Source organism: Carettochelys insculpta, chromosome 5, assembly GCF_033958435.1.
Source record: "Carettochelys insculpta isolate YL-2023 chromosome 5, ASM3395843v1, whole genome shotgun sequence".
Lineage (NCBI taxonomy): Eukaryota > Metazoa > Chordata > Testudines > Carettochelyidae > Carettochelys > Carettochelys insculpta.
In genome coordinates, this window is record NC_134141.1 from 45,399,466 (window position 1) to 45,426,580 (window position 27,115).

The 27,115-nt window shown below is 43.2% G+C and overlaps 1 protein-coding gene across 5 annotated transcripts in view; it reads left to right on the forward strand.

Moving 5' to 3' along the window:
- The window catches only part of GRAMD2B (GRAM domain containing 2B), a 66,943-nt gene that overhangs the window by 19,715 nt on the left and 20,113 nt on the right, over nt 1–27,115 (forward strand). Inside the window, exons 1-5 of one of the 5 annotated variants that reach the window (XM_074995021.1) lie at nt 683–762; nt 20,826–20,948; nt 23,276–23,363; nt 25,100–25,166; nt 26,867–26,970. In XM_074995021.1, the coding sequence (XP_074851122.1) occupies nt 698–762; nt 20,826–20,948; nt 23,276–23,363; nt 25,100–25,166; nt 26,867–26,970 (447 nt within the window). In that variant the 5' untranslated portion in view covers nt 683–697. Of the gene's footprint in view, nt 1–682; nt 763–1,086; nt 1,205–20,825; nt 21,022–23,275; nt 23,364–25,099; nt 25,167–26,866; nt 26,971–27,115 lie in introns of those variants that run through there. The other 4 variants (XM_074995020.1, XM_074995022.1, XM_074995019.1 and 1 more) reach the window with 4 other exon arrangements.

Sequence of the window (27,115 nt, forward strand, 5' to 3'; positions counted from 1 at the left end):
TTTCCAAAGCGCTGTGAAAATTCCTCTTCAGTGAGACACAAACTTTCAGGTCATTAACAGAATGGGCCGCTCCATTAAAGTGCTGACTGACAGGTTTGTGAATCAGGAGTGTTTTTATGTCTGTTTTGTGCCCATGAACTCTTTGTCTAAGAGCGTTTGAAGTCTGTCCAATATACAAAGCATCTGGGCATTGTTGGCACATGATGGCATGTATGATGTTAGTTGAGGAACATGAGAATGTGCCTGTGATTCTGTGATGCCTCTGATGAAGCAGGTCTTTCCCCAGAAAGCTTATGCTCCAAAATATCTGTTAGTCTATAAGATGCCACAGGACTTCTTGTTTTTGAAGGTACAGACTTACTGGGCTACCTCCCTGATACCTTTTTATATGGTAACTCTACCACTACTCCATGCCTTCTGTCTGCTCTGAAAACAAACCCAAATAAACAACAAACCCAGCAAAGGGTTAAGGGCACAGCCACTTGCATCTCTGGCCATGTTGTCATTCCCACATGAAACATTAAATAACCCTTTTGTTTAAGTAATCAGGAGGCTGTGCCGGATGAGGCAATATCCTGTTTGAATAATTCAAATTGGCTAATAGACCAGCCCCTAAAGGACATGATCACAGCGTGTTGCCTTACAGCTTTGCCACTGGTGTAATGTCTTAAGCTCGATAAAGCCAGGGCTTGTCAGGATGGACGAGGAGCAGCATTCAATTCCACTATGGAGCTGCACTCCAGCGCCAGTGCCCTTTGAAAGGTACAGCCGCTGTGAATTGTTAGCACCGTGGTTTCACCTGCTTGGCTCCTTAGTTCCTTGTGCCAGAAAGACTTGTTGGACGGGCTTTCCCTCGCCTTCTCTTCCGCCTCCCCCTTCCCCGGGGGGTGGGGAAAAGGGTGTCTCTTGTCTCGCTTTTTCCTCCTCCTCTTGGCCCTTAGCTCCAGCTGCTAGGACCAGTTGGAACCTGCTCGGGCTAGCTCCAGCCAAAGAGTTTGGCTGCCTTTGCTCTGGAGTTTCCGACGCGAGTCGTGTGACAGGGAGGGGGGAGCTGCACTCTCTTTCCATTGGCGGGAGTAAGGGGAGAGGAGCCACGCGGCTGCTCTCCGCGGACGGGGCTGATGATTGACCAGCAGTCTGAAGGGGAAGAGCTAAAACCGGGACGAGCTGCCAATAAAAGTGACCACAAAGGTGGCGGCCTCCTGTAAGTATCCGCCGGAGCGGGTGGAACGTCTCTGCTGCCTGCGGCCGGGTGCTGAACTGAGCGTAGGGACGGGAGGAGAAGGGAACGTTCCTGCCCGTTTGTCTGGTGCTAACCCCTGGCTACCTTAGGGTTTTGCTGTTTCCTTGCGCAGCTGTTGAGTTAGTGGCGAGACCCCAGCGTTGCAGGAGTGGCGCCCGGCTCGCGGTGCTCCTGGGAAATCAGGAGAGCGTGGGAACTCCGTTTGCAATCTGTGTATACCACAGCTGCGGGGGGCTCGTTTTGCAAGGCAAAGCCCGCGAGTAGGGCTGAGGAGAGCTGAGCTCAGGCTTTCTCTAAAGCTTGAGGGCTAGTGCTCGTGTTGCCGGCAGAGGCCTGACTGCGGGAGTGCAGTGTCGAGTTTGCCTCCAGTGGGAGCCTTCAGCAAAGCTTCTTTTGTACAAGGTCTAGTTCTCAGAGGGGGAGCCGAGGTAGGCTGGATCTTCAAAACCACCAAGCAGTTCTGTGGCACTTTGTAGACGGACAGATATTTTGGAGCACAAGTTTTCGTGGGCAAAGACTTCAGGCATCTGATGAAAAAGGGTCTTTGCCGACGAAAGCTTGTGCTCCAAAATATCTTCTTAGCCTACAAGGTGCCACAGGACTTCTTGGTGGGTTTGAAGGTCTAGTTGTAAAGCAGGGGAAATGTAGCACTTGAAAGACTAACAAAACGATTTATCCAGGGATGAGCTTTGGTGGGACAGACCCACTTCTTCCGATCTAAAGAAGTGGGTCTGTCCCACAAAAGCTCCTCACCGAATTAATCATTTTGTTAGTCTTTAAAGTGCTACATTTGTGCCGCTTTGTTTTGTTGGAGTACAGAATCACTCGGTTACCTCTGTTACTAGTTAGTAAAGTAACTATGAAGTTCTCTCTCAGCTTATTTTAGTGTGTTTTGTTAGTGGTTTGAATCTTTTTTTGCCTCCATCCCCTCCCACACACACACACTCCTGCAGCTTCAGAACAGCACAGCACTGGAGAGAGCTAAATTTATCATCTTTATGGACTGGATCTTGAGTAAAATAAAACCTCTAAACCCTTTGTTGGGAGATTCCTTAAAAGGACAGGATACTATGGGGTCCAATGCTGGTTTGCAAGCAGCATAGATGTTTCTGAGTCTACTGAGAATAGTTTTCACTCATATAATCCGTTGATGGCTCGTTTAAACGGGTGTAAATGAGACTAGAAGCAGGCTTCTTATCTCTTAAGTGGAGGCAAAATGAAAGGTCAGATCTTCCTTTGATGCAACAAAAATGCTGCTCCCTTTTGTCCTGGTTCCCATAATTTAAGAGGAGGGAGAAGTTATATCACTTCTGGTTCCAGAGTTGGAGTGGGAGAAATAATAATGGAAAAACTGCAGCAAAATTATGTAAACTTGAGCAGTGCTGTGCAAATCTGCTTTGCATCCAGAGACCATACTTGTAGATGGGATGCAGGTCCAAATTTTATTGTTAGCACAGATCTTGTCTGTAAAAATCAGTATCTCTAGCTGTGTGGTCAGTGTTAACTCTGTTCTTGTACTCCATATGTATCAGAAACATAGCCATGTTAGTCGGTATCTTCAAGAACAAGAAGACCCGTGGCACCTCATACACTACCAGATATTTTGGAGCATAAGCAGGTCTTTGCCCACGAAAGCTTATGCTCCAAAATATCTGTTAGTCTATAAGGGCCACAGGACTTCTTCTTGTACTCCATATCATGGGTCACCTTTTTATAATGAGCTTAATTTAGAGAATGGGGAAAGATTTAAAGATAAAATGGTGATTCTAAATATAACATTAATATGTGAGATTCAAGACAGAGAATAGCAAAATTGGAAAGAAATGCCTGTCCTGAAAGGATCAGTGTCTTTATGATACTTCTTTATATTGTTATTTCTTCACTAGGGGGGAAAAAAGTAACCTTGTTAAAATAGTTCCGTGCTACAGGGGCTCAGAAGATGGAAAAAGACGCTGGTAAAATTTTCAAAAGCGCTAAAGTAGGAAGCTAGAAGTTCTGCTTCCAAAAGTAACTTAGACTCGTCTCATTGAAACACAGTGGCATTAGAATCTGAAGCCCTATGGGACTTAGGTTCCTAAAATCCTTGTGTACTTATGAAAATGTTTAGCTGAAAACTTGAAAGTGTGGGGGGGAGAGGAACAAAGGAGAATAGAATGCTCAAGGTGTGCACGTAAAGGCAGTGACTTCCTGAAGGACTAGAGCTTTAACTTTGCACAAAAGGCTTCCTCATTTAAAATCCCTCCTTAACTCTTACTACTTCCCACCAACATTTCTTCAAAAAGAAGAGCCCACCTCAGCCTTAATTCTGGGTGCTGTTTGCAGATCCCTCTACTGCCTCAGCATAGTTATGTATCTGTGTCTTTTCTTAAATCCAAAGAACTGCTACTACATTATACTGATTTTTTCCACTATTTCAGTTTACACCCTTCACACCTTCCCTGTTTATTCTCCCCTCCACTATGTTTAGTTAAGAGCTTTGTATGGCAGTTTTATGACCTGTACGCAGGGGAGCTGAAAGACTCCAAGGACCCCCTGGCAAGGTGTGGGGGAGAGTCCTGCTCTGCAGTCAGAGAAGAGGCAGGGCCTCAGGCAGAAGGGGCAGGGCTGGGGGCAGCCATCTTTCAGCGCTGCCTGGACCATGCCACCCACCCCCAGCACCATTCCCAGTGCACTTCCCAGGCTGTGGAATGCACCATATAGTGCTCAGGGGTGACTTAAAGGGCCCCAAGACAGGTCCCCTCCCTACCCTTCAGCTGCTCTGCATATACGTAATTTTATGTGTCGCTGATGATGAAAATTGCATGCAAAAAAGTCAGTTAAAACTGAACTTCTGCTGGAATGTGAAAACCCTCATGATTCTACATAGATGAAATAGTTTGCTCTGGTGTCTTTGGTGAGCATTTCCCCTGCTGTCCTTCCCTGCCAAAATGTTGTACAGTGTGCTGTGCACTGTTAAGCTTCCACTTAACTGCCTGACAGGTGGCTGCTTTTCATGCATGCTGTAGGTATGTAGCTGGTGAAGCAGGAGTCCTCACCATACAAAGCACTAATAAACGTAAAGTATTCTTAAAGTTGAAAATACCTAATATACAATTTTGGCTGACAAAATTGAAGATGTGAACAGTGTTGCTCACTTGCTACCCAGAGCATCAGAGTTTACAGGTCTACCCAGTGCCTTTTTAGTTTGTTTTCTGCTTTTGTTTTTAAAAAGGTGCCAGTACTCAGCTGGCCCTCCCCCGCCTCAACCCCAGCCAATCTCATGGCCAGTGCAGCCGAGGTGCCAGTACTCAGTACCAGCAAGTCAGACAAAAAAAAGCACTGAGTCTATCCAAATCAAATATTCACAGAACCCTGCAAATCCATGGATATCCACTTTATAGCTGCAGATGTGGAAGCAGATATCTGTGGCTCATTTTTATGGATACAAATGCAGATAAAAACTTTGTAACCAGAACCCTCCAAATTTACAAATATCCATTTTATATCTCTGTCTATGCACATCCACAGATCATTTTTGCAGATACCAATTTTATATCCATGCTAAGTAACCAAATGCAAAGTAACCTTCATTTGAGAGAGTTTGAATTTTGTACCCTAAGGCCCTATCCTTGTTGGAAATCACAATTCTCAATTATGCATCACAGGTCATGATTAGACATGGTCAAAAATTTTTCAGCACAACCGTTTCCTGACAGAACATGCCGATTTGATGGAATCTAAGTAGTGTGCCAACACTTTTGATGGAAACCACACAGGCAAGAAAGCAAATCATCTTGCCTGGGCCGCCTCTGCTCCCCATGAAGTCCCTCCCAGGCCTGCCTGACACCTTATGAGTCCAGCTTCCCCAGGGGAGTTGGGCATCTTGGAAAGGCAGCTGTCCAAGGAGTTAGGAGAAGGCTGAAAAATTCCCTTTCGGTTCTTCAAAAATAAAACCCTAGAATGAGCCCATCTATGGAAAATCTTTAAATCTTTGACTCTTCATATGGAGTTAGCATGAAATAATTTGTCCACTGAAATTTCTCACAGGCAGATCATTACATTTTCTAGCCAACTCCAGTCTCAGTCCTGCTGAACATAGAGAACATACAAAGCAACTATATTGTTTTTCTGGGAAGTGGTATATACTTCCAACATTTGTGTCCTGATCCAAAATTCCCCACCATAGTGAAATGCATTGGCAGAAATAACTCGTTCCTGTTAGGCAATGCTTCAGGAAAGAAGAGGCGCACACTGTATTTTCCCCCCCTCCTATGTGGGATAGGAAGAAACTATATCCTAAACAAATGAGGAAGCAGTTCCCTGAATCCATCTTGAGCTTATTGACTTCTTGCAGTTTATGCCCCTCACTTTGCATACAGGTCCAATTTAGTGGATCCCTAATGATTTCTATAGTGCAACCATCTGGCCATATGGATCATCTCGTCTAACTGTAGCCTATATTTGCTAATCATATAGTAGTACTTTTTTTTTCCCACAGAATACTATGTGAGTCAATTTTATGCTAGATACATTCGCTTCGACTGTTTAATACCACACTGCACTATGAGCGTAAATTGAAGATACCCACGAGATTCTCTTCTAGTTATAGTAGCATATACATAAAACTCTTTCATATCCGGCATTCTATTATTCAGAACTCTCAGATAACTGACATTTTAACCATAATAAATTTTAGTTACATTTTCTATAAGTACGATATAATGAAAGTAAATACAAATACAGTATAAGTTTACAGTGTACAATACTATTGTTGATAAAGTACTCTGCATACATTTTTGTTTTTCTTCATATCAAATCTTGTTTTTCTTTAGTGTTATGCATTGCTCAATATACCTCTCTCTTATCCAGAATATTTGAATATCCAGCAACCTCCCAGACCCAGGGTTGCTGACTATGAAAGAGTTTACTGTAAAATCAAGTGCACATCTATAGTTTAAACGACAATCCTTTTAACAGTGTTGTAATTTTAAAAAAGGAAATGGGTGCATTTCTATATGACTTCTGAAATCTCTCAGAGCACTAGATAACATAAAAAAGATCAAATGTGTCACATTAATTGTAGAAATGTGTGACTTTGTGAGTGCAAAGGATGTAAACAAATCCTGCCATCAAAGAGGGTTCTGTCACCTGAAACTCTGTAATACCCTATTTTTGTAGAAACAAGTAAGACAATCCTTGTGTTATTTGATCATGTCTTTAAAACACTGTCTGACTTGTTTTCTCTCACACACACTGACACAGGCAAGCATTGCTGGCCAAGCTTCTATCTTAGGAGAAGGTGGGTTTCTTGATACACTGGTGGGACAACACCCTGGCTCTTGTTATCGTACTGTCTTAGTGCCCCACAGTCTTTAATGTAGTTCTCCTCATAACAACTGCATGAGGTAGGGAAGCGTTATTTATCCCCATTTTATAGAGAAGAAACCAAAGCACAGGGAAGATAAGGGCTTGTCTACACTGCCATTTTACTGCCTTACAACGTGCTCAGGCATGTAAAAAAACCATACATGTACTCACTCACATCCCTGAATGGAGCAAGTTACTAGCTCTGCACAGCATGAGTGTAAACAGGTTCCCAGTGCTGTTGTTAGCTGTTCCCCTCCTAGAGGAGTTTTACCTACATCGCTGGGAGAGCTCTCCTCCTGCACTGGTGTCATGACTAGGCTTCCATGTTTAAGAGCTGCCACAGTTGCGCAGTCAACTGAACAGTATGGACAAAGCCTCAGTGACCCACACAGGAACTTTGTGGCTGGATACACAACCTGAATCTAGGTTTCTAGTCTCCCATGCTAATGCCCAAACCACTAGACCATTCTGGAGATTGCTTAATAATATTTAAGCTTACAAATTTCCATATGGTGCCAGAAAATCAGAATGATCAAAATAAGGGATAATTATGTAACACTTGAAAGTCAGGTGCTAAGTATTGTAACTTTGCTCCTGTAGCCAAAGGCCATTGTGAGCGTGCTGCCTCCATGCTCAAATATCAGCACTGGCTTCCTACTAAGGCTGTATCTATGGTACAAGAGAAATTTGAACTTAAGGCAGTCAGCTCGATATTACCACATGACTGTCTTCACTCTAAATACCATTAGCTCAATTTAAGGGGCACTAATATTGACATCATAACATCGCTGAAACCAGCTGGGTTTAGCGCCAAGTTTGAATTTAAAAGTTCCAATAAAGGCCAGTGTGGAAGCGCCACATCTTAAGATCAAATTAATTAGCCTCCAGGGGTGTCCCGTATGTAACCCACACTGCCCTTCAGTGCTCCGCTCTGGCCGCTGCTCTTCAGGTGCACAAGAATTAGGAAGCAGGAAGAGAGTGAATTTCAAAGCGGGAGCAGCAAGTCTGTAGCTGTGGACTCATGTTTCTATGAGAGCCTGAGAAATGTCTTTCTTTCTTTGCTATTAGCACTGTGAGTGCTTCTACCCATTACAAATAGCCCCTGCAGAGAGTTCATTGTTCTGTCTCTACACTTGTCATTTTTTCTCTGTGCTCCCTGGCGCCAGCCACTGCCCCACCGCACCATATGGCAACAAGACTGTTGTTAGAGTCATGCTTGCATAAAAGTCTGAGAAACTTCTTCTCAGCGGTTTCCATTTGTGTCTGAACCCCCTTCTTGCCCCCACAGGCTCCATGCAGTCGGGGTCTTTCCTGCACTTAACCACATCATGTGAGTAGCCTCTGACCCAATAAAAGGACATGCCTGCCATTCGGTGCTGACCATGCTACCAGGCAGCACCATGTCCTGGCTTGTGTGCGATTAGGGCTCCAAGGGCGGGAAAGAATTTTGGGGAGTTTGCAGCTGTCGGGGGGGGAGTCTCCCCCTGGTGGCTAAGATTTTTGGGGCCTTTCTGCCACAGGGGGAGACTACTTCAACTGCCCCCCCCCCAAAAAAATATTTTGGGGTTTATGCCACCAGTGGGGGAAGTCTCCCCCAGCGGTTAAGATTTTTGGAAGCTTGCTGCTTCCCCCGACAGCTGAGATTTTCGGGGCTATCCCCTGTGTTAGCAGTTTTTATGTAGTGAAGAGGGAAGAAAAAATCTTTTTTCCTAGCCTTTTCTATCCTCTTTCTTCTGACTTTGCACCCCCTTCACGCAGGGAAGAGTGGGTGGAGGGCCAGGTGAGAATACAGACTGTGCACAGAAGCTGTATAATGAACTGGGAAGCCTCTCGGCAACACTTTTTTTTTTCAAAAACTTTACTGTCAACTCTTTCTTTATGTTTTTCATTGTCCCTGTGTTATTTTCAGAGATCAGATGCAATTGCGGGGTGGGGAGCGGGACAGTCAGTGGATGGGCAGATGAGAAGACACACGCTTGCTGATTTTTATAAAATCCTTGATAATTCAGTCACAGAAGAAAGAGATTTCGGTTACCTTTGCCATCTTGGTTGATGCCCTACTTTTCCTTTCTTGACTGGAAAGATGGACATTTGCTTACCACAGGAGGGGAATGAGGGCAATGCAGTTTGGGAAGATGATGTCAAATACCAGCGAACATACCCAGGATGCTACGGGAATGAGGGAACTGTGGGACAGGTTCCCACAATGTACTGCTGCAACAGTCGATGTTTGCTGTTTGAGAGTGGCAGCGATAAGTCGACTTTGTGAGGAGCATGTGAGGAGATGAGGACAGTCAAATTCGAATTTGTAAAATCCAGGGTTACAAAATCAATATTAAGATATTAGAATTTATCTCGTAGTGTAGATAGAGCTAATACGCGCAATCCAGCTGAGACTCAGCCCATCCCCCTGACCCCCAGGCTGCTCCTAGGGTCCTGAAGCAGTTTGTTCCTGGTAGCCAGTGTCCCCAGATAGCTAGAAAGCTGTCTGTGAAAGAGCCTCCCGCTTGCTCCATGTACCCATGCAGTATAGTTTACAATCAGCAGCGTCGCTAGTCTGTGAACTTCATACATCTCTCTGTCACTTCCCAAAGCAGATGTTGCAGTGGGATCTAACACTGTCACCCGCCTGAGTCTTCCCACTCTGTACCCCCAAATCAGACAGATTAGTTGACAGACCCTTGAGGAAGAACGTATATATTCCATTTACCATGCAGGCATATGTTACTTCCAGCCCTTATGTTAGAAGAGCTATTGCTTGGTCTAGCAACCTTCAAAGATAAAATCAATATGAAGAAAAATGTCTTAACTAGTATTCTTTGACAACTCCCAAGGTACAATTAAGTTCTCTGCCAGAGCTATTTCCTCAGATGCTGCATTGCACGAGACGCTCTGGCTCAGGATGTGGAAGGCAGACAGCCAAGTACAGCTGCTTCTGTCTGCCTCTCTGTTTTCCACAGAAAGCTCTTCAGGGAGCAATAGCTGAGTCAAACAGAGACAAATACTCACTGCTTTCTCACAAACAAGGTAAAAACCCAGAGGCCTCCTTAGCCACATTGTCCTGTGTCTATTGACAGAACAGCAGGAGGGAAGGAGATACACAGGTGACAATTGCCCCTCCTGTCTACTTCCAGCATAGGACTTTTCTCTCTTCTTATCTTAAAATGCAGCATTGTTGCCTAATGACAGAATGATTGATTGTGCCTCCTTTCCTCCAGCCTGTTGTTCAAGAGTACCTATCAAAACAAAAAGCAGTCAAGTAGCACTTTAAAGACTAGCAAAATAATTTATTAGGTGAGCTTTCGTGGGACAGACCCACTTCTTCAGACCGTAGCCAGACCAGTTCTGGTCTGGCTACGGTCTGAAGAAGTGGGTCTGTCCCCCGAAAGCTCACCTAATAAACTATTTTGCTAGTCTTTAAAGTGCTACTTGACTGCTTTTTGTTTTGATAGTGTATAGACGAGCACGGCTTACTCTCTGTTACTATTCAACATGCAACAGTACCTATGTGAATGGAGAACTATCCAGTGCCAGACTGAGGCTCTTGATAGCTCCTGGCTCCCGTGTGTGTAACTTACAAGACTGAAACACCTCCTGGGGGTCCCAGCTCATGATGGAGGCTACAGTGCAGAAGTGAAGGATTCATGGCAGTTTACAATCAAAATATTCACAAACCAGCGTGCAGTTTGCTGATGAATATATGTACAGACATACACTAATCAGTCAGGATGAATAGTAACAGAGAAGTCGCCGTGTGAGTCTGTACTCCAACAAAGCAAAGCAGCAGAAATGTAGCACTTCAAAGACTATTTATTAAACAGTAATTAGTAATCTAAATAAGTAAAATAGTAATCTAATAAATAGTCTTTGAAGTGCTACATTTCTGCTGCTTTGTTCTGTCAGGATGAGTTTAGAAAGGAATATGCTGCAAAACATTGTAACGTTCAGAGCAGCAATCGTGTGGTAATGGTGGAAATGGCTGAGAAACTGTAGAGAGAGCTATCACAATTGCAAACTGATCTTTAATGCCATGTAAAAATGGGGGAGATGATAATCATATAGCAAACATAAAACTCCTCTACAATCTTATTTCTTAGAGAAAAGTGTTTGTCTCCAACGAGTCTGGTTCAAAGGTGCTGTTGCAGATTGGGCAGAATCTAATTAATCTAGATTGTGTACAGCAAGCATTACACTCCAATATTTCCTACTGAGAGAAGTCTTCACATTTCCTAGTGGATAAATTTGCTCAGATCAGCTGTCTGGGTCTATGGAAGCAGGCGCATGGCTGTGTGAGACAAATGTGGAGTCTTCTGAATTTAAGTAGGTTGCTTGCTGAGATTCCAGGAGAGTTTTGAGTACTAAGATAGACCTGTGCCCTCCTCAGTGAAAGGCAGGGAAGCAGCTAGATGGGCAGGCAATGCATTACTTCTGATCACAACCTGGGACAAATCAGGAAGCATACGTGGGTATCTTTTTAAGCAGACAGATTCCAATTATTGCCTTGTCTTTAATATATATTTTGTAATCAAAAACTGAGAAGGTTGAGATCAACTTACTCCAGTTTCTTGACCCAGTCTACCTTGTTTTGAGTCTGATTCTAGCAAGAAGACTCCACTTGCAGTGTTAGCTGATCAGATGTCCATGCGAACTCTCAGATAGCTCACCTATCTGACCAGCTCCCATCCAAGAGCCCCTTTCATATATTTCGTTCTCTCTCTATGAACCTAATCAAAAGCTAAATATTTGTGGTGGTTTCATAACTCGCATAAAAACAGCTTGCATGAAGCACAACTCTAGTTCCTAGTAACACGATAGAATGGTTCTAAAATGTGCTGCGAAAGAGAAGAGACCCAGGTACACAGCATCTAGTAAGTCTAAGTGCAGAATTGAGAGCATTTTTAAAAGGGAGCCAGTAGGACTTCCTGAATCTCTGAAGACATTTTTTCTAAAGCTCTTTTGATATGCGAAGTTTAACAAAAATTCCTTATGTCTGTGTTTGTACCAAGTGCTTTCAAAATTAACTGTTGTTATAGGGATACAGAAGAGCCTGCCATATTCCTCAACAAATCTCTTGCATAAGCCCAACTAAATCTGAAAACTTGGCTCACAGTCATGTGAAGAGTATCACTTTTGGAAAGGAGGTGTTTTTTTTTAAACACTTCAGAAAAATCCTAGGCACACCCTTTCAAGTGATGAAGCCAAGCTTTTCCTCACTTGTTTACTCCTTGAAAAACGCCCACAGTTGGTGGTGGTGTTTCTGAGACTGAGTGGGCTTGTCTACACTAGCTCCCTAGTTCGAAGGGAGCATGGTAAGTAGGGTGTTGGGAGTTTATTAATGAAGTGCTGTGGTGATCAGGTTGGAGTCTAGCTGCGGCTCACCCGCCCGTACTTGGAAGTGCCTGGGCTAATTCGAAGTACCAGCAGGTGAGCCACAGCTAGACGCAAGCTGGCACTTCTAAGTTTGACACTTCAAAGTTGCCATGGCGGGGAATTTGCTTAATGAAGTGCTGCATATGCACCACAGCGCTTCATTAATAAACTCCCAACACCCTACTTACCATGCTCCCTTCAAGTAGGGTGGTAGTGTAGACACAGCCAGTGTTATGAATTTTCATAGATGAGCATTTGTCAGGCCCTACTGGACATATGACTTTTGACAGATTCTGTGGGGAACTGCACTTTTCCTTATTTAATTTGTCAGAAAAGAATTGGAAGTTCAGACCTCTTGGTGCCTCTTCCTTCCCTTTCTTGATCCTCAATAAAACTTAGGGGATCTAAAAAAGTTACAGCCACTACAGTAATGACTGCAGGTGGTTCATGTCCATGCTACCCTCCTTTATTCAGTGGCTTGGAGGCACGTTGAGGAAAGATAGAACCAGAATGCCTTACATTCCTGTTCAAGTCTTTATTTTCAAAAAATATTACCTCTCACTTAGACACAAATTCCATGTGCCTTTATTTTTCTCTGAAACATGATAGCAGTCAGGTTTTGATTAGACCAGGAATACTGCCTGTTAATAATAGATGGTATTTAAGAACTGAGAATTTACATGCTAATGACATTTACAAAGTCACAATGACCTTACTGCTGTCCGCTGAGGTACTATGGTCTGAAACTTGACCTGGTTATTGTGTGAAATGTTTATCCACTGGAAGTACAGTGTGATAAGAGGAGCTTCCCACTTTGTTCTGCTGTTTTAAACCAAATGTGTGTATATTACTCAGTTTAATGGTATTGCTGCAAGTGAGAATATATCAGTAAAATACTCTGCTTCAGGACTTCCTCCCTCCTCACCCTCACAAATATAACCATGACAGGAAAAAACCACCAGCAGTGGGTAAAAGCAACCCACCTATGCTAATGTCCCCAGATGCCTTCTGTGTCAGTCAGAGAGCCAGTTCATAAGTAAAATATGCATATCCCTCTCACACCCAACCCTCCCACTCAGGAGCCACAGTCAATCACAGGCCTATCACGTTCTGAATCTGCCACCTATGTTGCTGAGAAGGGCTGACACAGAGCAAAACAGTGGTATGCAAAATACCTGGTAAAATAAAAAAGGAGTAGCCAGGGGGCTTGGAAGAAGGGTGCAACTCAAATGCAGTCACATCTACTGTAGCAGGTTCATTCGGTTGTGTTTATATTTGGCTCAAGTGAGTTGTTTCTAAAATGAGGAAATTAGCCTCCTAGCATTGCTCTCAAATGGACTGAAGATATGCAGACCATTAGTGTCTGCTAGGAAAGAATAGAGTGTCAGCTATCTTTAGTGCTGTATTCATGTGCAATAAATAGTTGACCCCCAGTTTTAAGGTTCCTGAATTCTTTATGATTTGGACATACCCCTTCCTCACATGAGTGACAATTTTACCCCTCCAACATACAACTGAAATAGTCACAGAGATGGTATTCTTCCAAAACCAACTGAAAAGGTATTCTTCCCAAATCAGCTGCTCAGTTTTGTATGATCAGGTTGGAGTACTGAATATTTTAAATTACACAGAGAGAAATTTACTCCATCCACTTGAGTACACCATTAGTTTATGTAGTTTACTTTTTGCCCCAATAAATAGTTCATTTCTTCACTCCCTTTTTTTTTTTTTTAAATGTTGGAGCTGTGTTATATCACAGAAGGCAGATGGGTGTAAGCTACAGAGCTTAGATGTTGAATCCAGTAACAGGACAATTCGGAACAAATAGATTTTCTTCCTTTTAAATGTTGAGCTTTGAGAGCATCCTTATGTATTGAAAATGGTATTAGCAGCATGTCAGCTTATGTCTGACACACCACATCCTTAGCTATGTCTACACATGAAGCCTACATCGAAGTAGCTTATTTCAATGTAGCGACATCGAAATAGGCTATTTCGATGAATAACGTCTACACGTCCTCCAGGGCTGGCAACGTCGACGTTCAACATCGACGTTGCGCAGCACCACATCGAAATAGGCGCTGCGAGGGAACGTCTACACGCCAAAGTAGCACACATCGAAATAAGGGTGCCAGGAACAGCTGCAGACAGGGTTACAGGGCGGACTCAACAGCAAGCCGCTCCCTTAAAGGGCCCCTCCCAGACACAGTTGCACTAAACAACACAAGATCCACAGAGCCGACAACTGGTTGCAGACCCTGTGCGTGCAGCATGGATCCCCAGCTGCAGCAGCAGCAGCCAGAAGCCCTGGGCTAAGGGCTGCTGCACACAGTGACCATAGAACCCGGCAGGGGCTGGAGAGAGAGCATCTCTCAACCCCTCAGCTGATGGCCACCATGGCGGACCCCGCTATTTCAATGTTGCGGGACGCGGATCGTCTACACGTGCCCTACTTCGACGTTCAACTTCGAAGTAGGGCGCTATTCCCATCCCCTCATGGGGTTAGCGGCTTCGACGTCTCACTGCCTAACGTCGATGTTAACATCAAAATAGCGCCCAACACGTGTAGCCGTGACGGGCGCTATTTCGAAGTTAGTGCTGCTACTTGGAAGTAGCGTGCACATGTAGACACGGCTCTTATGTGGTAAAGATAGCATGGCAACTCTCATGGTCAAATGCCACCTGCACAGTTCTTCTTTTAGTTCCTCTGGTGTTTACCCTTTTGACCTCACTCCCTTTACCCCTCTCTGGCCAGACCCATATGTTCCAGCCACTCTGGTCTGGATCCCCCAACAGCAGCACACCATTTTCCAACCTTCACGTGAGGCAACAGATTTGCCAGGCCCCTGGGCAAGGTGGAGCGGCTTGGCAATGCACTCCTGCAAGGAGCAAGGCCTCCGTGGAAGGGACAGGCCAGTGCCACCAGACCTCAGGATCACCTAGACCGTGCTGGTTCTCTGCCCCCAGTGGTGTCTGGAACATACCGCCTGTGGCTCTGGCAGCAATTTAAAGGGCTCAAGGTTCCAGCTGTGGCCAAGAGCCTTGGGCCCCTTTGACTCACCAGGCCCCAGGGAAATTACCCCCTTGCCTTCCCAGCAGCAGGCCTGCCATCCTTAACAAAAATAGCGACTGAGCTTGGCACCTGTGTACCACCTTTCCCCATGAACCTGTGGCAGTATAAGGTCCCCAGGATGCAGAACCAGCATCTTCAAAAGACAGTATTTATTTACTTACCCTTCACTTTCCAGGTTGTGTATTTGGTTCAAAACAATAAAGGTGAGAACATACATATTTTTGCTTATATTGACCTTTTCTTGAAAGCATTGGTACATTTCACCTGGCCTAGTTACCCCCGATTCTGTCTGGGAAGAGCAGACTTTCCTGCTTGCAGCGTGTCTCCATTCCGAGTCAGCTTTTCCTGGTTACTGATCCTTGGCTCACCCAACCTCCACTCTTTTGCAGGCCCTGGGTCTTGTAATTGTTTAAGGTCCTTGTTGGTGTTCCCCAATAAACAGCTTGCCCATTGTTTGTACAGGGACTCTTATGTGAGTTATACTTTCCCTGCTTGGTCCCTTTAACAATCCCACATCATGTAACCCATAACTAAACACATAAACCAAAGCAGCAGAAATCTGTGCTTTATTTAACTACCTGCAGCTGGCCTGTGTCAACTGACTTGTGCTGTTGTGGCTCAGGCTCTAGAGCTGCAAGAGTCTAAAACTGCAGTTTTATAACCCAAGCCCCTTAAGCCCACATTAATAAACACAAACCACTCGCATGTGCTTTAATTGCAGCGTGGACATGCCAATGGCTGTAAGCACCATACTCAAAAATATTTCCCAGGTCGTTGTGCCCCAACCAATAAGGACATAGGCCAAGGACAGTGTGCCACACATCATTCCCTTGGCAGATTAAATTTAGCAGTTGAAAGCACCCGTTTGTGCTATTGCAAAGGAAGGCCTTATGCTCCTGGATATTTACAAGTAACTTGGGTAACCAGTAGAAAAGAAAGCCCCTGTTGCAGTCTATCTTTAGAGGCAATGTTGCACTTGTTTCCAGTACTCAAGACGGAGCTGATTGGATTCAAAACTAGCCAAAATAGTGGTGTGTTGGGACATGGCAAACTGATGCAGTCATTTTCTAATCTATTGAGAATTAGAAAACATTCAACAAGCAATGCAAGCAAGCAAATGCCCATTGTTGTGGTGGCAGAGCTTCTGAACTGGCTGTTCAAGCAACAAGTTTGGGTTTTTTTTTTGTTTTGTTTTGTTTTATATCTCTAAGTAGATGAGAAACAGCTTAATTAACAAGCAACCATCACATTGGTTCTCAAACTTTTGGGCCCACAGCCAACCTCATTCAGCACCAACCTGTGCACAGATTACCAGCCAGCCAGCGAGGATGACAAAATGCATTTGCTTAAGTCAAAATACCTTAACTACTAAGTTATTCATATTAGGCTACTGGAGCATACAAACATCAATAAAAAAACAAAAAAGCAGTCCAGTAGCACTTTAAAGACTAACAGAATAATGTATAGGTGATGAGCTTTCATGGTACAGACCCACTTCTTCAGATCGTAGCCATACCAGAACAGACTCAATTTGTTTTGATAGTATATAGACTAGCGTGGCTTTCTCTCTGTTACTATTAAACATAAATAAGCAACTATAACATGAAGGGGCATATAATTAGATCTTACTGCATATATCCTGTTAAATATTTTATTTAAAACAAGATTTGGTAATGTCCAAAACAAAAGGTTTCAATGTTCTTTATTTATGGCAGTTGTGGGAAACTTTTTCTGGGTCAGGGTCACCGACCCACGGAAAAATCAGCTGGAGGCCACACAAGTGAGAAGCAACACCCCTACCCCTGCTGTGGCCCCTGACTGAGACACTACAGTACCCGTGGTGCTAGAGCCCCATGGGAGGAGGATGATGACTGAGGTTCAGGGTTTCCCATATGTCAGATTAACATTTCTAGGCTCCTGGAGTGATCAGATTTTTGGGCACCCCCAGGCTCTGGGATGGGGCCAAAAATGAGGGATTCAGTGGCCTGGGACAGGGTGTGGGGTCTGGGCAGAAGGCGGGGGCAGGAGGGGTGGGAGTACAAGATCTGGGTAGGAACTTGGGTGCAGGAATGGGCTGGGGGCGGGGGTTCTGGCTAGAACATGGGTTGCAGATGGGGATGCAATGTCGGGGGGGAGGAAGGCTGCAGGAGTGGGCTGGGAATGCCAGAGTGTGGGAGGGAAGGATTGTGCAGGAGTAGAGTGGGGTACAGGGTCTTGGTGGGAATGGGGGTGCAACAGGAAGATGGTAGTGCAGGGTCTGGACATGAGCATGCTCCCCACTGCTCTCAAGCATGGTCCCCACTGTACCCATTTGCTGCGATTCTGGCCAATGGGAGCTGCAGGCAAAGTCTTCAGCATTCCTGTTCCCCCAGTCTGGGGGCCCAGTGGGAAAGGGAGTGGCAGCGTGTGGAGCTGCTGCTTCCCCCTGTGAGCTGAATCTGGCCCACAAGGCTCAGTGCTCTCAACCCCACCCCACTCCTCCAGGAGGGTGAAGCCAGTGCTTGTGCTCCAGTCGTGCAGGGATGAGGGGCTGGAGCACCGGGGCAGACTCCCTTTTGCAAGGCAAAGGGGCTGGGGAAGACAAGCCCTGAGCTGGCGTCCCACCTGCAAGATGGTCACAGACATTAGCGGTCCCTGGACCACGCTTTGAGAACCACTGAATTAGTGGGACACTACTTCAGGTAGCTTTTGAACTCAGCAAGAGAGGGTGGACTTGGAAGGAGAGACTAGCCACACTAGGGAATATGAGCAAACCTACTGAATATTAAAATCTACATTAGTACACTTCAGAGTGTCTTAGGGATTGTCATTTTTGCTGACTTACGTATTGAGAAATAAAACACCAAATAAATGTATTGTACCTTTCTCAGTACATGTAATAAATGTGTATAGCTCTGCTTATTATTGAATTTCTTACTTATCTGGTGATCATGTCATACCGAATATTTGTAAGCAATTTGCATTCAGTATCTGCCAATCCAACCAAAAAGCTGTCTTTGGTGAGTGCAAAGGGAACAGGATGAAGTATATGTTTTCAGTTGCAATTATACTTCATAACCGTAACTTTTATTTAATTTTTTTTCCTTTTGAAGTATTCCATTGTAATCAGTTTCATATAATTTTTGCAGCATAGGTTAACTAAAAGTCTGAGCTGCTGAAGTTCTAATCCAGAAGACATTCTTCTTGAGTTTAGAAGTACTTTCTATAGCACAGAGAACTTGGTCTCCCAGATCTGTCACTCATTTCCTGTGTTTATATACCATGTCTGAAATACAAAATCCAGCTCCCATAACCAATGTGCTGGCTAATGAGGGGTCTCAGTATGCTTCATTAGAGAGAGACACAGTCCTCTGCTCCTTGTTAATATATTTCTCTGATCTTTTTTCTTTTACTGTGGGTTATTCTTACAAAAATAACCTTTCATGAAAATCACATTTGAGCAAAATTACACCACCTATTTTTTAAAGGTGGAATGGGCTACTTTTTTTCAAACTGTTCCATTAGAGTGAAATCTTCAAATTGCAAAGCCTTGGAAGACGAAATCATCAAAGTCTAATTTCTAAGTATATCACAGGCCACCAGCAGCACATTCACACTAAATCCAACCATTGACATGAGAAGAGAATATTATTTGCCACAGGCAGAGAACTGGATGAACCAAGCTGCACCAGTGTCTAACAAGCCTGAAATGGCAGACAAATTACATAGTACTGCTGATATTTTAAAGCATAGGTGTCTGCTGCCTCTGGAAGTTTGTTCGGTCTCCTCCTTCCCTAACCTGCCTGCCCTAACCTCACACTCACCCACAAGTCCTGCCTTGCCTCTTTTTACCCCTTCCCCCAAGCATGGTAAAGGTCCTGCAGTAAACACGTATCGCATTACAAATCATATATGTGCACTGTTCTTAAAATAGGGGATACAAAAAGTACAGTTTGACGTTGTTTATTAAGGACCATCCTGTATTCACATGCATTGCGACTCTTGAATTATTGTTTTTTTTTTACAGAATATTGTGACATGCATCACCTTTTGTAAACCTGACAGATGCTTCTTTACATTCAAAATAAACTGGAATTAAAATGCTTTCATGGAAGTTTTTGCACTAAGTAGTGGCTAAAGGTCAAACAGGATCTATTGGTTCCGGGTAAAAGGATCTCAGGAACTCTTCCTTAGCTTGTCTCTTTTTATCACATTTAACTATAAATAATGTGTTAAGCATGACATATAGCTTGTAGGTTGATTAGAATATTTTTAGAGTGCTAAATTGCCTAGTACTAGAGTCAGTTAAACACTGAATTCATTCAGTTTACATATATTCCTTTACTACTTGGAACCAAAGCTGGGCTGCAAACATCATGACAGTGAATAGCAGCACTTTCGTTTCTGGTCATATCAACCCCATTGCTAGAATTTCGATACTGCAGCTCACATTGCTCAGGAGATAGCTAGTCTGTAGTTGGAGATTCTTTCCAGGACACTAAATGACAATGTGTACTAAGTCATTGTATTTTTTTCATGAAAGTGTACTCTTTATGCATACTTTGATATCTCTGTTTGCATAAAATTTCCCAGTTACGTGAATTTTAAGAGGAAGGAATAAGACTGGCTCCTTCTTGGCTTATTTTTTGAAAGCATTATAATGAATTACAACATTGGAACAGTGCTCTAGTAATACAAAACAAAAAGGCAGTCATGTAGCACTTTAAAGACTAACAAAATAATTTATTAGCTGATGAGCTTTCGTGGGACAGACCCACTTCTTCAGATCATGGTGGGTCTGTCCCACGAAAGCTCATCACTTCATAAATTAGTCTTTAATTTATGTGTTTATTAGTCTTTAAATTGCTACATGACTGCTTTTTTGTTTTGATAAAATACAGACTAACACATCTATCTCTCTGTCACTAGTAATACAAGCTAGTCTCACATTCATATGTAGGGTTTGAAGTTCTCTATCGGCTAGAATGGTGCTGTTCCTAAAATGATAGGGGGTGGTGGGCTGGTTAGTTTTTTTTTTTTTCAATGCTCCCACATGTTAGTGAGACTCTTCACAAAGATCTTTGAAACTGCTTTGGTTGTTTTAGTGTTGTTTTTTAGTTTGGGGCTATTGGTGGGTTCTGCAACATACCCTAATAAGGCTATATGCATTTTGCTACATCCTAGAAAATGAGGCTGTGTTTTGAAATGCATATCATGGAAAGTTTTAACAGACAAAATATCTATTGTTAGAACTGATTAAAAAAAACAGGGCAAGGCACTTGTCAATTTCTAATTAGTAAAAATCTTCAGAGGAGCCCTTAGATACTACAGTGACCGGCGTGATTAATATGACAGAACCACAGACTGAAGTTCTAAGTAAACAAAAGTAGAGGATGGATATATAGTTTTTTCACTACAGGAGCTGACAGATTTACCAAGCCCCTGGGGGAGTCGGGTGGTGGGACCCAGCTCCGCACGCCTGGAAGGGGCAGGGCCTCGGATGGAAGTGGTGAGGCTGGGACAGCCAGCCCTCAGAACCAGCCTGAGCATGTTGCACGCACGCTCACTGACTCACTCACACACACACACACACAATGCCCAGGGCTCCAACCACCACCACTGTTGCACCCATCCCCTCCGCCACATGCATCTATCTGCAGGCCTGAATTTTCCAAGCATGATAAAAGCACCAAGAATGATTGTTAACATCTTTACATGTTAACATCTAAAATTAATGATTGAAGTACTTGGTATAAATCCTCAAAACAAAGAAAAATTCTCTCTCTCTCTCTCTCTCTCTCTCTATCTCTGCAGTTCAGATGGAGAACATGGTGCTGAGGAGAAGAAGAAGGCTGGAAAATCACCCAGTGGCTTGCCACTGACCCTCACTAGTGAGGCTGAATATTTTGATTACCAGAAAAAAGTGGGCGCCACTAGGTAATGTCAGAGGACTGACTAGCAGAAACTGAGCAGCAATAAAAAAAATGCTGAACCCCATCCCTGGAAGCTGGTGAGAAGCAGGATCAATATTTAGTTTGTGCCTCAGCTTGTGCAGGTTCACAGGGGAATAATGGGGCATCAGACACTCACTTTTGCCAGCTACTGGAATGCGGAAAGGAGCATTGCAGGGGAAGAGCAGCCTCCTTTGGGTTCCTACATCCAACCTCCTAATCAAGTAGGTGGGAGAGGAGAGAATGGGCTAGGTAGTAGCATAGGCGCAAACTTCCCTTCCAGCTAGAGGGCGAGGTGTGCTCATACACACCCTCTCATCCCAAGTTCTGCTCTCACTCCACGCCTTTCCCAAGTTCTGCCCCTTCCTCCTCACGCACCATGTCCATCCTCCTCTTCCCACCTAAGTTCTGTCCCTCGCTCCAACTCCTGCTATGCCCCTGTTCCTGCCTTCCCTCCTGAGCACACCCACCCCACCATTCAGCAAGCTCTGGGAGGTGGAGGAGTACATCAGTGGACCACCAGTGGGTGGGATGAATGGCTGGAAGAAGGTAGAGTGTGAGAGCTTGGCACTGGTAAATGCTGAGCACCCACTAATTTTTCCCCATGGGTGCACCAGTCCTGCAGCACTGATGGAATCAGCACCTATAGGTAGTGGGCAGAACCAGGGCTTCTGGGCCCCTCTGTGCACCTGCTAGCATAGCTAACCTGGCATACAAGTGGAAGAATACTGCACAGGTCTAGACCTGGTACAAGTGACTTCCATTGCAGAACAGGGAGAGCTTGGAAGACATGCTGTGTCTGGTTCCAGGGCAATTCCTGGTGCAGCACAATGTTGTAGCATCCTTCGTTCATGACAAAGGTATAACTGAGCCTCAGTTTGGGATCCCTGTATTATGAATCTTCTGTCTTCATCCTGTCAATTACGTCATTCTTCTAGGGAAAATGGGATCAGTGACAGAAATCTCAGTAGCAGTACATCATATAATCCTAGGGCTGAAAGAGACCTCAGGAGTTTGAGTCCAACCCTCTGCCCAAAGCAGGACAAACTAATATACACTAGGTCTTATGAAAATGCTAAATTGAAGAATTTGAATGGCAAGGGAATACCAATAACTCCTACAAAACAAAGGCTGTGATTGTTTTAGAATGCCAGCCAAAGAGCTAGATTACTCACTCACAATGATGAGATGCAAGTCCTAATGTATTTTTCTTCTTGCCCACTCCTTCAATGACCAATGCAACAACTAACCTCGGCTTCCAGATTGACTTATGAGCCAAAAGTTCATGAGCCTTATGCATCTCTTTGCACATACTGTGGTTTCCCTGCTTCTTCATATAAAAATCTTGAGGAAGTTCAAGAATATCATAGACTGAACAAATTTACTGACTAGTCCTGTACAGTGGTTTTATTATTATTATTATTATTATTATTATTATTATGGGGCTGATAGTAAGAATATCATTAGACCCTTGTATGGATGCAAAATTGGTATCCTCGTCTGCAAAAACAATTACCCGTGGATATGAAGTGGGTATCCGCAAATTTTCAGGGTTATAGATAACGTTGGTTAGAAATGGCGATCTGCAGCCAAGAGGTGCTGTGAATGTCCATACCTGTGAACATGCAGGTAAATAAAGCCCCCTAACCCTGGTGAACTGCCTCCAGCTGCTGCTTATTGCCTGCCTGTGGTCTCTAATAAAACCAAAGTATACAAAACAAACTAGCAGTAGTTAATTTATTCCAAACAGCAAATGAACATTCCTCCTAATGTTAAAAGGTTTTTCTACTGAGCTATCAGACCTGGTATATTCTGAAACTGCTGTTAACTATCCATATCTGCTTTCCTGTCATCAGGAGACAGGAGAATAGGAATGAAAGTTAATAAAGGATGAAAGTGTCCATAGATAGATGTATACAGGTTGAACCTCTCTAATCCAACACCCTCAGGCCCTGACTGGTGCTGAATGAGAGAATTTGGTAGACCCTGGCGGGTCAATAGTGCCCAGCACATTACTAAGACTTCCACTGTTTAATGGCTCTTAGAAGATATTTAGGGGTAATTTAGAGCTAAATAACAGCACAGAACACTGAGAGCAAGGACTGTTGGCTGTAAACAAACTTTATGGGACCATGGGAAACTTGGCCACACTCATGGTAAGTGGTCATTTGGCTAACTAAAATCATGCTGGATTATGGATGTTCCCAGATGAGAGAGTGCCGGATTACAGTGATACAACCGGTACATCCCGATGGTAACAAAACTAATGAAATGATACTAAGCATGATATTAGTAATGTTTTCTTACCTTTAGGAGGAAGATTGATATGGACAGTCCTCTCCTGACAGCAGACAGCAAGAATGATGCCAAGACTGAAAGGAAAAAACATGGTTCAAATCAAGTAATGCAGAGATAATTTGTGGGTTTTAATTAGAGTAAAGAACTGTATTACTCTTCTTGGGACCAGTAATAGCACTATTCACTGTCGGATAAGCACTTAAGCTGTGCCTACACTACACAGTTCTCTAAAACTCGGGAGTGTCCACACTACAACTGCGTTCTGTCGAGAATCTGTTGACAGAACACAGCAGTTTTCATGGCAGAGTTCTGTCTTGACTGTACAAGGCACAGCGCCTCTGTTGACAGAGTCTGTTGACAAAAAAAATAGTGTAGATGCTGCAGGGGGTTCCTGGTTCACCGGACTGTCCTGTTTGCAGAGGTTCTGGTTGGCTGTTCTGTCAACAGAGGGCTGGGCAGTCTGGCCACTCTCTGTCAACAGAGGGCATTGATGGGGGAGCCTCTGTTAGGTGTGGCCGTGTTCTGTCAGGAACTATGTGTTGACAGCGACTTCTATCGGCAGAACTTTGTAGTGTCGACACAGCTTTAGAGTTTGGGCACTCCCACTGGTTTCTTGATCAATGCTTTTGAGACAGCTCAAAACACAGCGGCTGCATCTACACTATAGTCCCCTTTCGAATGGGGAGTGCAAATGAGGCAAATTGAATATGCAGGTGGAGCACTGATTTGCATATCTTGTGCCTCATTTGCATAATCATATTTTTGAAAGAGAGTCTTTCAAAAGAAAAACAGCAGTGTACACAGGGTTCTTTTGAAATAAAACCCAATTTTTGAAAGCACACTTCTTCCTGAAAAAAAAATAGGAAGAAGGGTGCTTTCAAAAATGGGCTTTTCTTTTGAAAGAATCCATCTACAGTGCTGTTTTTCTTTTGAAAGACTCTTTCAAAAATGTGATTATGCAAATGAAGCTCAAGATATGCAAATTAATGCTTCATTTGCATTTTTGATTTGCCTAATTTGCATTCCTCTTTCAAAAGGGGACAGTAGCATAGACGAAGCCAGTAAGTGCAAAAGCGCAGCCTTACTACCAAGTACAGGTAGTACAGACTGTGAGGATTTGAAAGGAAGAAACTGTCTTTCACAGGAGCCAAAATGACTTCCAGTTTGTTCTTTTGGGAAAGTTTGCCCATGATGCATCTCTCGCTCCTCTCCCTTGCCCCCTGCATATCTATTCTAAATATATCACATCAGCCTACTGGTGCAGACACTCTTATGGGACAACATCTAAAACACATATTCCTCACTTTAAAGTGTTCTGAGATTGTTTTGTTTTCTGTTGTCTGATTCAGCTGGAGTTCGGATGTTGTTTTGCCCCCCAGAGTTGGTACAGCTATAGAAAAAATTCGACACTGACTACAGAGTTATAACTAATTCTTCCTTATTACCTTCCATGTCTGCAGAAGACAGTGCATTGTTCAGCCTTTAGAGCTGGAGGACTCTGATAAATTAGTGAAAAGCTCAGTAAGGTGGTGCCAATCTCAATAGTGCTATCTTTTTGTTGCATAAAGGTTGTAGACACAGAATACTGAGCTCTTTTCTCTTAAGGCATTTTAAAAAAGAACTATAAGGCAATCTTAACTTCAAGAACTGTTGAATTTGAGGAAAGTGTATTACTCATTTAACTGCATTTCTTTAGTGCTAATCATCATAGTATGTGATCAAACACAGAATTCTAAAGGAGAAAAAAAGCAAGTGTCCAGTGTAAGGGGAGGCAATATATTTTAATGCAGAAATAACCAAAATGTGTTCTATTTGTGTTTGTTTTTATTTTAATTTTAGCTCAAGGCAAATGCTCACTATCACAAGCTATTTCTGGATGTCCGAACTACAGAGCCCCTGAAGCAAAGTAAGTGACACACCATTGCATTATCTTGTCCCAGAATGAAAGATGAATCCATGACAGGACAATAGAAGCTATTCTATTATTTCAGTTGTTATTTGAAGTCCACAGTGTAAATTAACTTTGTTTTGTACGTAAGAGCCTTTAGCTACCTGAAATTTTACATAAGACTTGTTTTCCCATCTACTTAAGTTGAATTCTGCAAAATTTCCACCAAAAGACTGACTATGTCTACACTAGCCCAAAACTTTGAAATGGCCATGCAAATGGCCATTTCGAAGTTTACTAATACATATTCAGCACCTCATTAGAATGCCGGCAGCCGCAGCACTTCAAAATTGACGCAGCTCACCACAGCGCGGCTTGTCCAGACAGGGCTCCTTTTCAAAAGGACCCTGGCAACTTCAAAATCCCCTTATTCCTATCTGCTGATAGGAATTCCTATCTGCTGAAGTTGGTGGGTTCTTTTCGAAAAGGAGCCCCGTCTGGATGAGCCGCACGGCGGCGAACTGCATCAATTTCGAAGAGCCGTGGCTGCCGGCATTCTAATGAGGTGCTGAATATTTGCATGGCCATTTCGAAGTTTTGGGCTAGTGTAGACACAGCCACTTTGTTTTCAGTTGTCTGGAAAACTTTGTGAATCATAATCCTTGCTGTGATTATTTTGCACTTCCAAATGGAAATAACCTGGATTAATGTTTTCTACTTGGTTACTGCTAATTAAAACTAACCAAAAACTGCAGTAGAGTAGTGAGAACTGACCAAATGTCTAGTTCGTTCTGAAGGCATTCAAGTTTGTAAAACTCTTAAAATTCTGTCAAACTTTTTGTGTCTTTTTATGTAGAAATACACAGTGATCAAACCCAATCCCTTACATTTTGGGTGTTGATTAGAGAAATAGCAGGTGGTGGAGTGTTTAAAAACTTTAAAAGTTTATACATTGCTAAAACTAAATAACAGCACAAAAGATATAGATTGTGACAACACCTAAAAGAGGGAAACAACTTAGTGTGTGGCTAGCATACATTACACCAATGTGTGAGGTAGATTTGTTCTGTAGCCATAACGTAGAGAAAAGCCTATTCAAATGTGCATTTCTCAATATGGTTTGGGACTATCTGAAGGATTCACACAGTATTTAGGGGTTTTAAAGAGAAAAGTGGCTAACGCATTCAAGAACTCTTCTTATTTTCAGTATATGGTAACCTGAAAGTGAGCATAATATGCTTATAGAAAGTGGCAGTCATTGTGTAAGGTGCTTTGATCTTTGTGAGCTTTCTCAAGTTGTAGATCTTGCCATGTTTTCAGCACATAAGTTCAGAATGTGTACGAAACTTCCTGAACAATTCTTAACTCTTTTGGCTCACTCCTAAGTACAGTGCATTTTTAATATCTGAAAGATTTATCAGAGTTCAGATTTATTCAGATTTGAGCTCTAAAGATTTTCTATGCATAACTAACTCTATTGTGTGCTTTAAGGAAATGTATTTAGTTTTATGAACAATACAGGGTTTTGTTTTTTTATTTTTCCCGCTTGGTTTAGGGTTGCCAACCCTCCAGGATTATCCTGGAGTGTCCAGGACTTAAATTAAATATTATGTCCTCTGATGAAACCTCCAGGAGGATGTCCAGCCAAAACTGGCAACCCTAAGTCTGGGCTACAAATACTAAAGGTGCTGAAAAATGCAATATATCTGTGTTTGTAGGTTTTACCTGTGCTCTGCAAAAAGAAATTCTGTACCAAGGAAAGTTATTTATATCTGAAAACTGGATTTGTTTCCATTCCAAGGTTTTTGGTAAAGACACCAAGGTTAGTAGCATCACTGCATGCAAATCGTATAATTCTCTGGAATTTTGGTGATTTCTAGAAATTCTCACTTTTCTAAGATGCGAAAATGGTGTTAAGCATCTGTTTTTCCTTCTGGAGCATTATTGAATGCTAACAGCTACAGTAA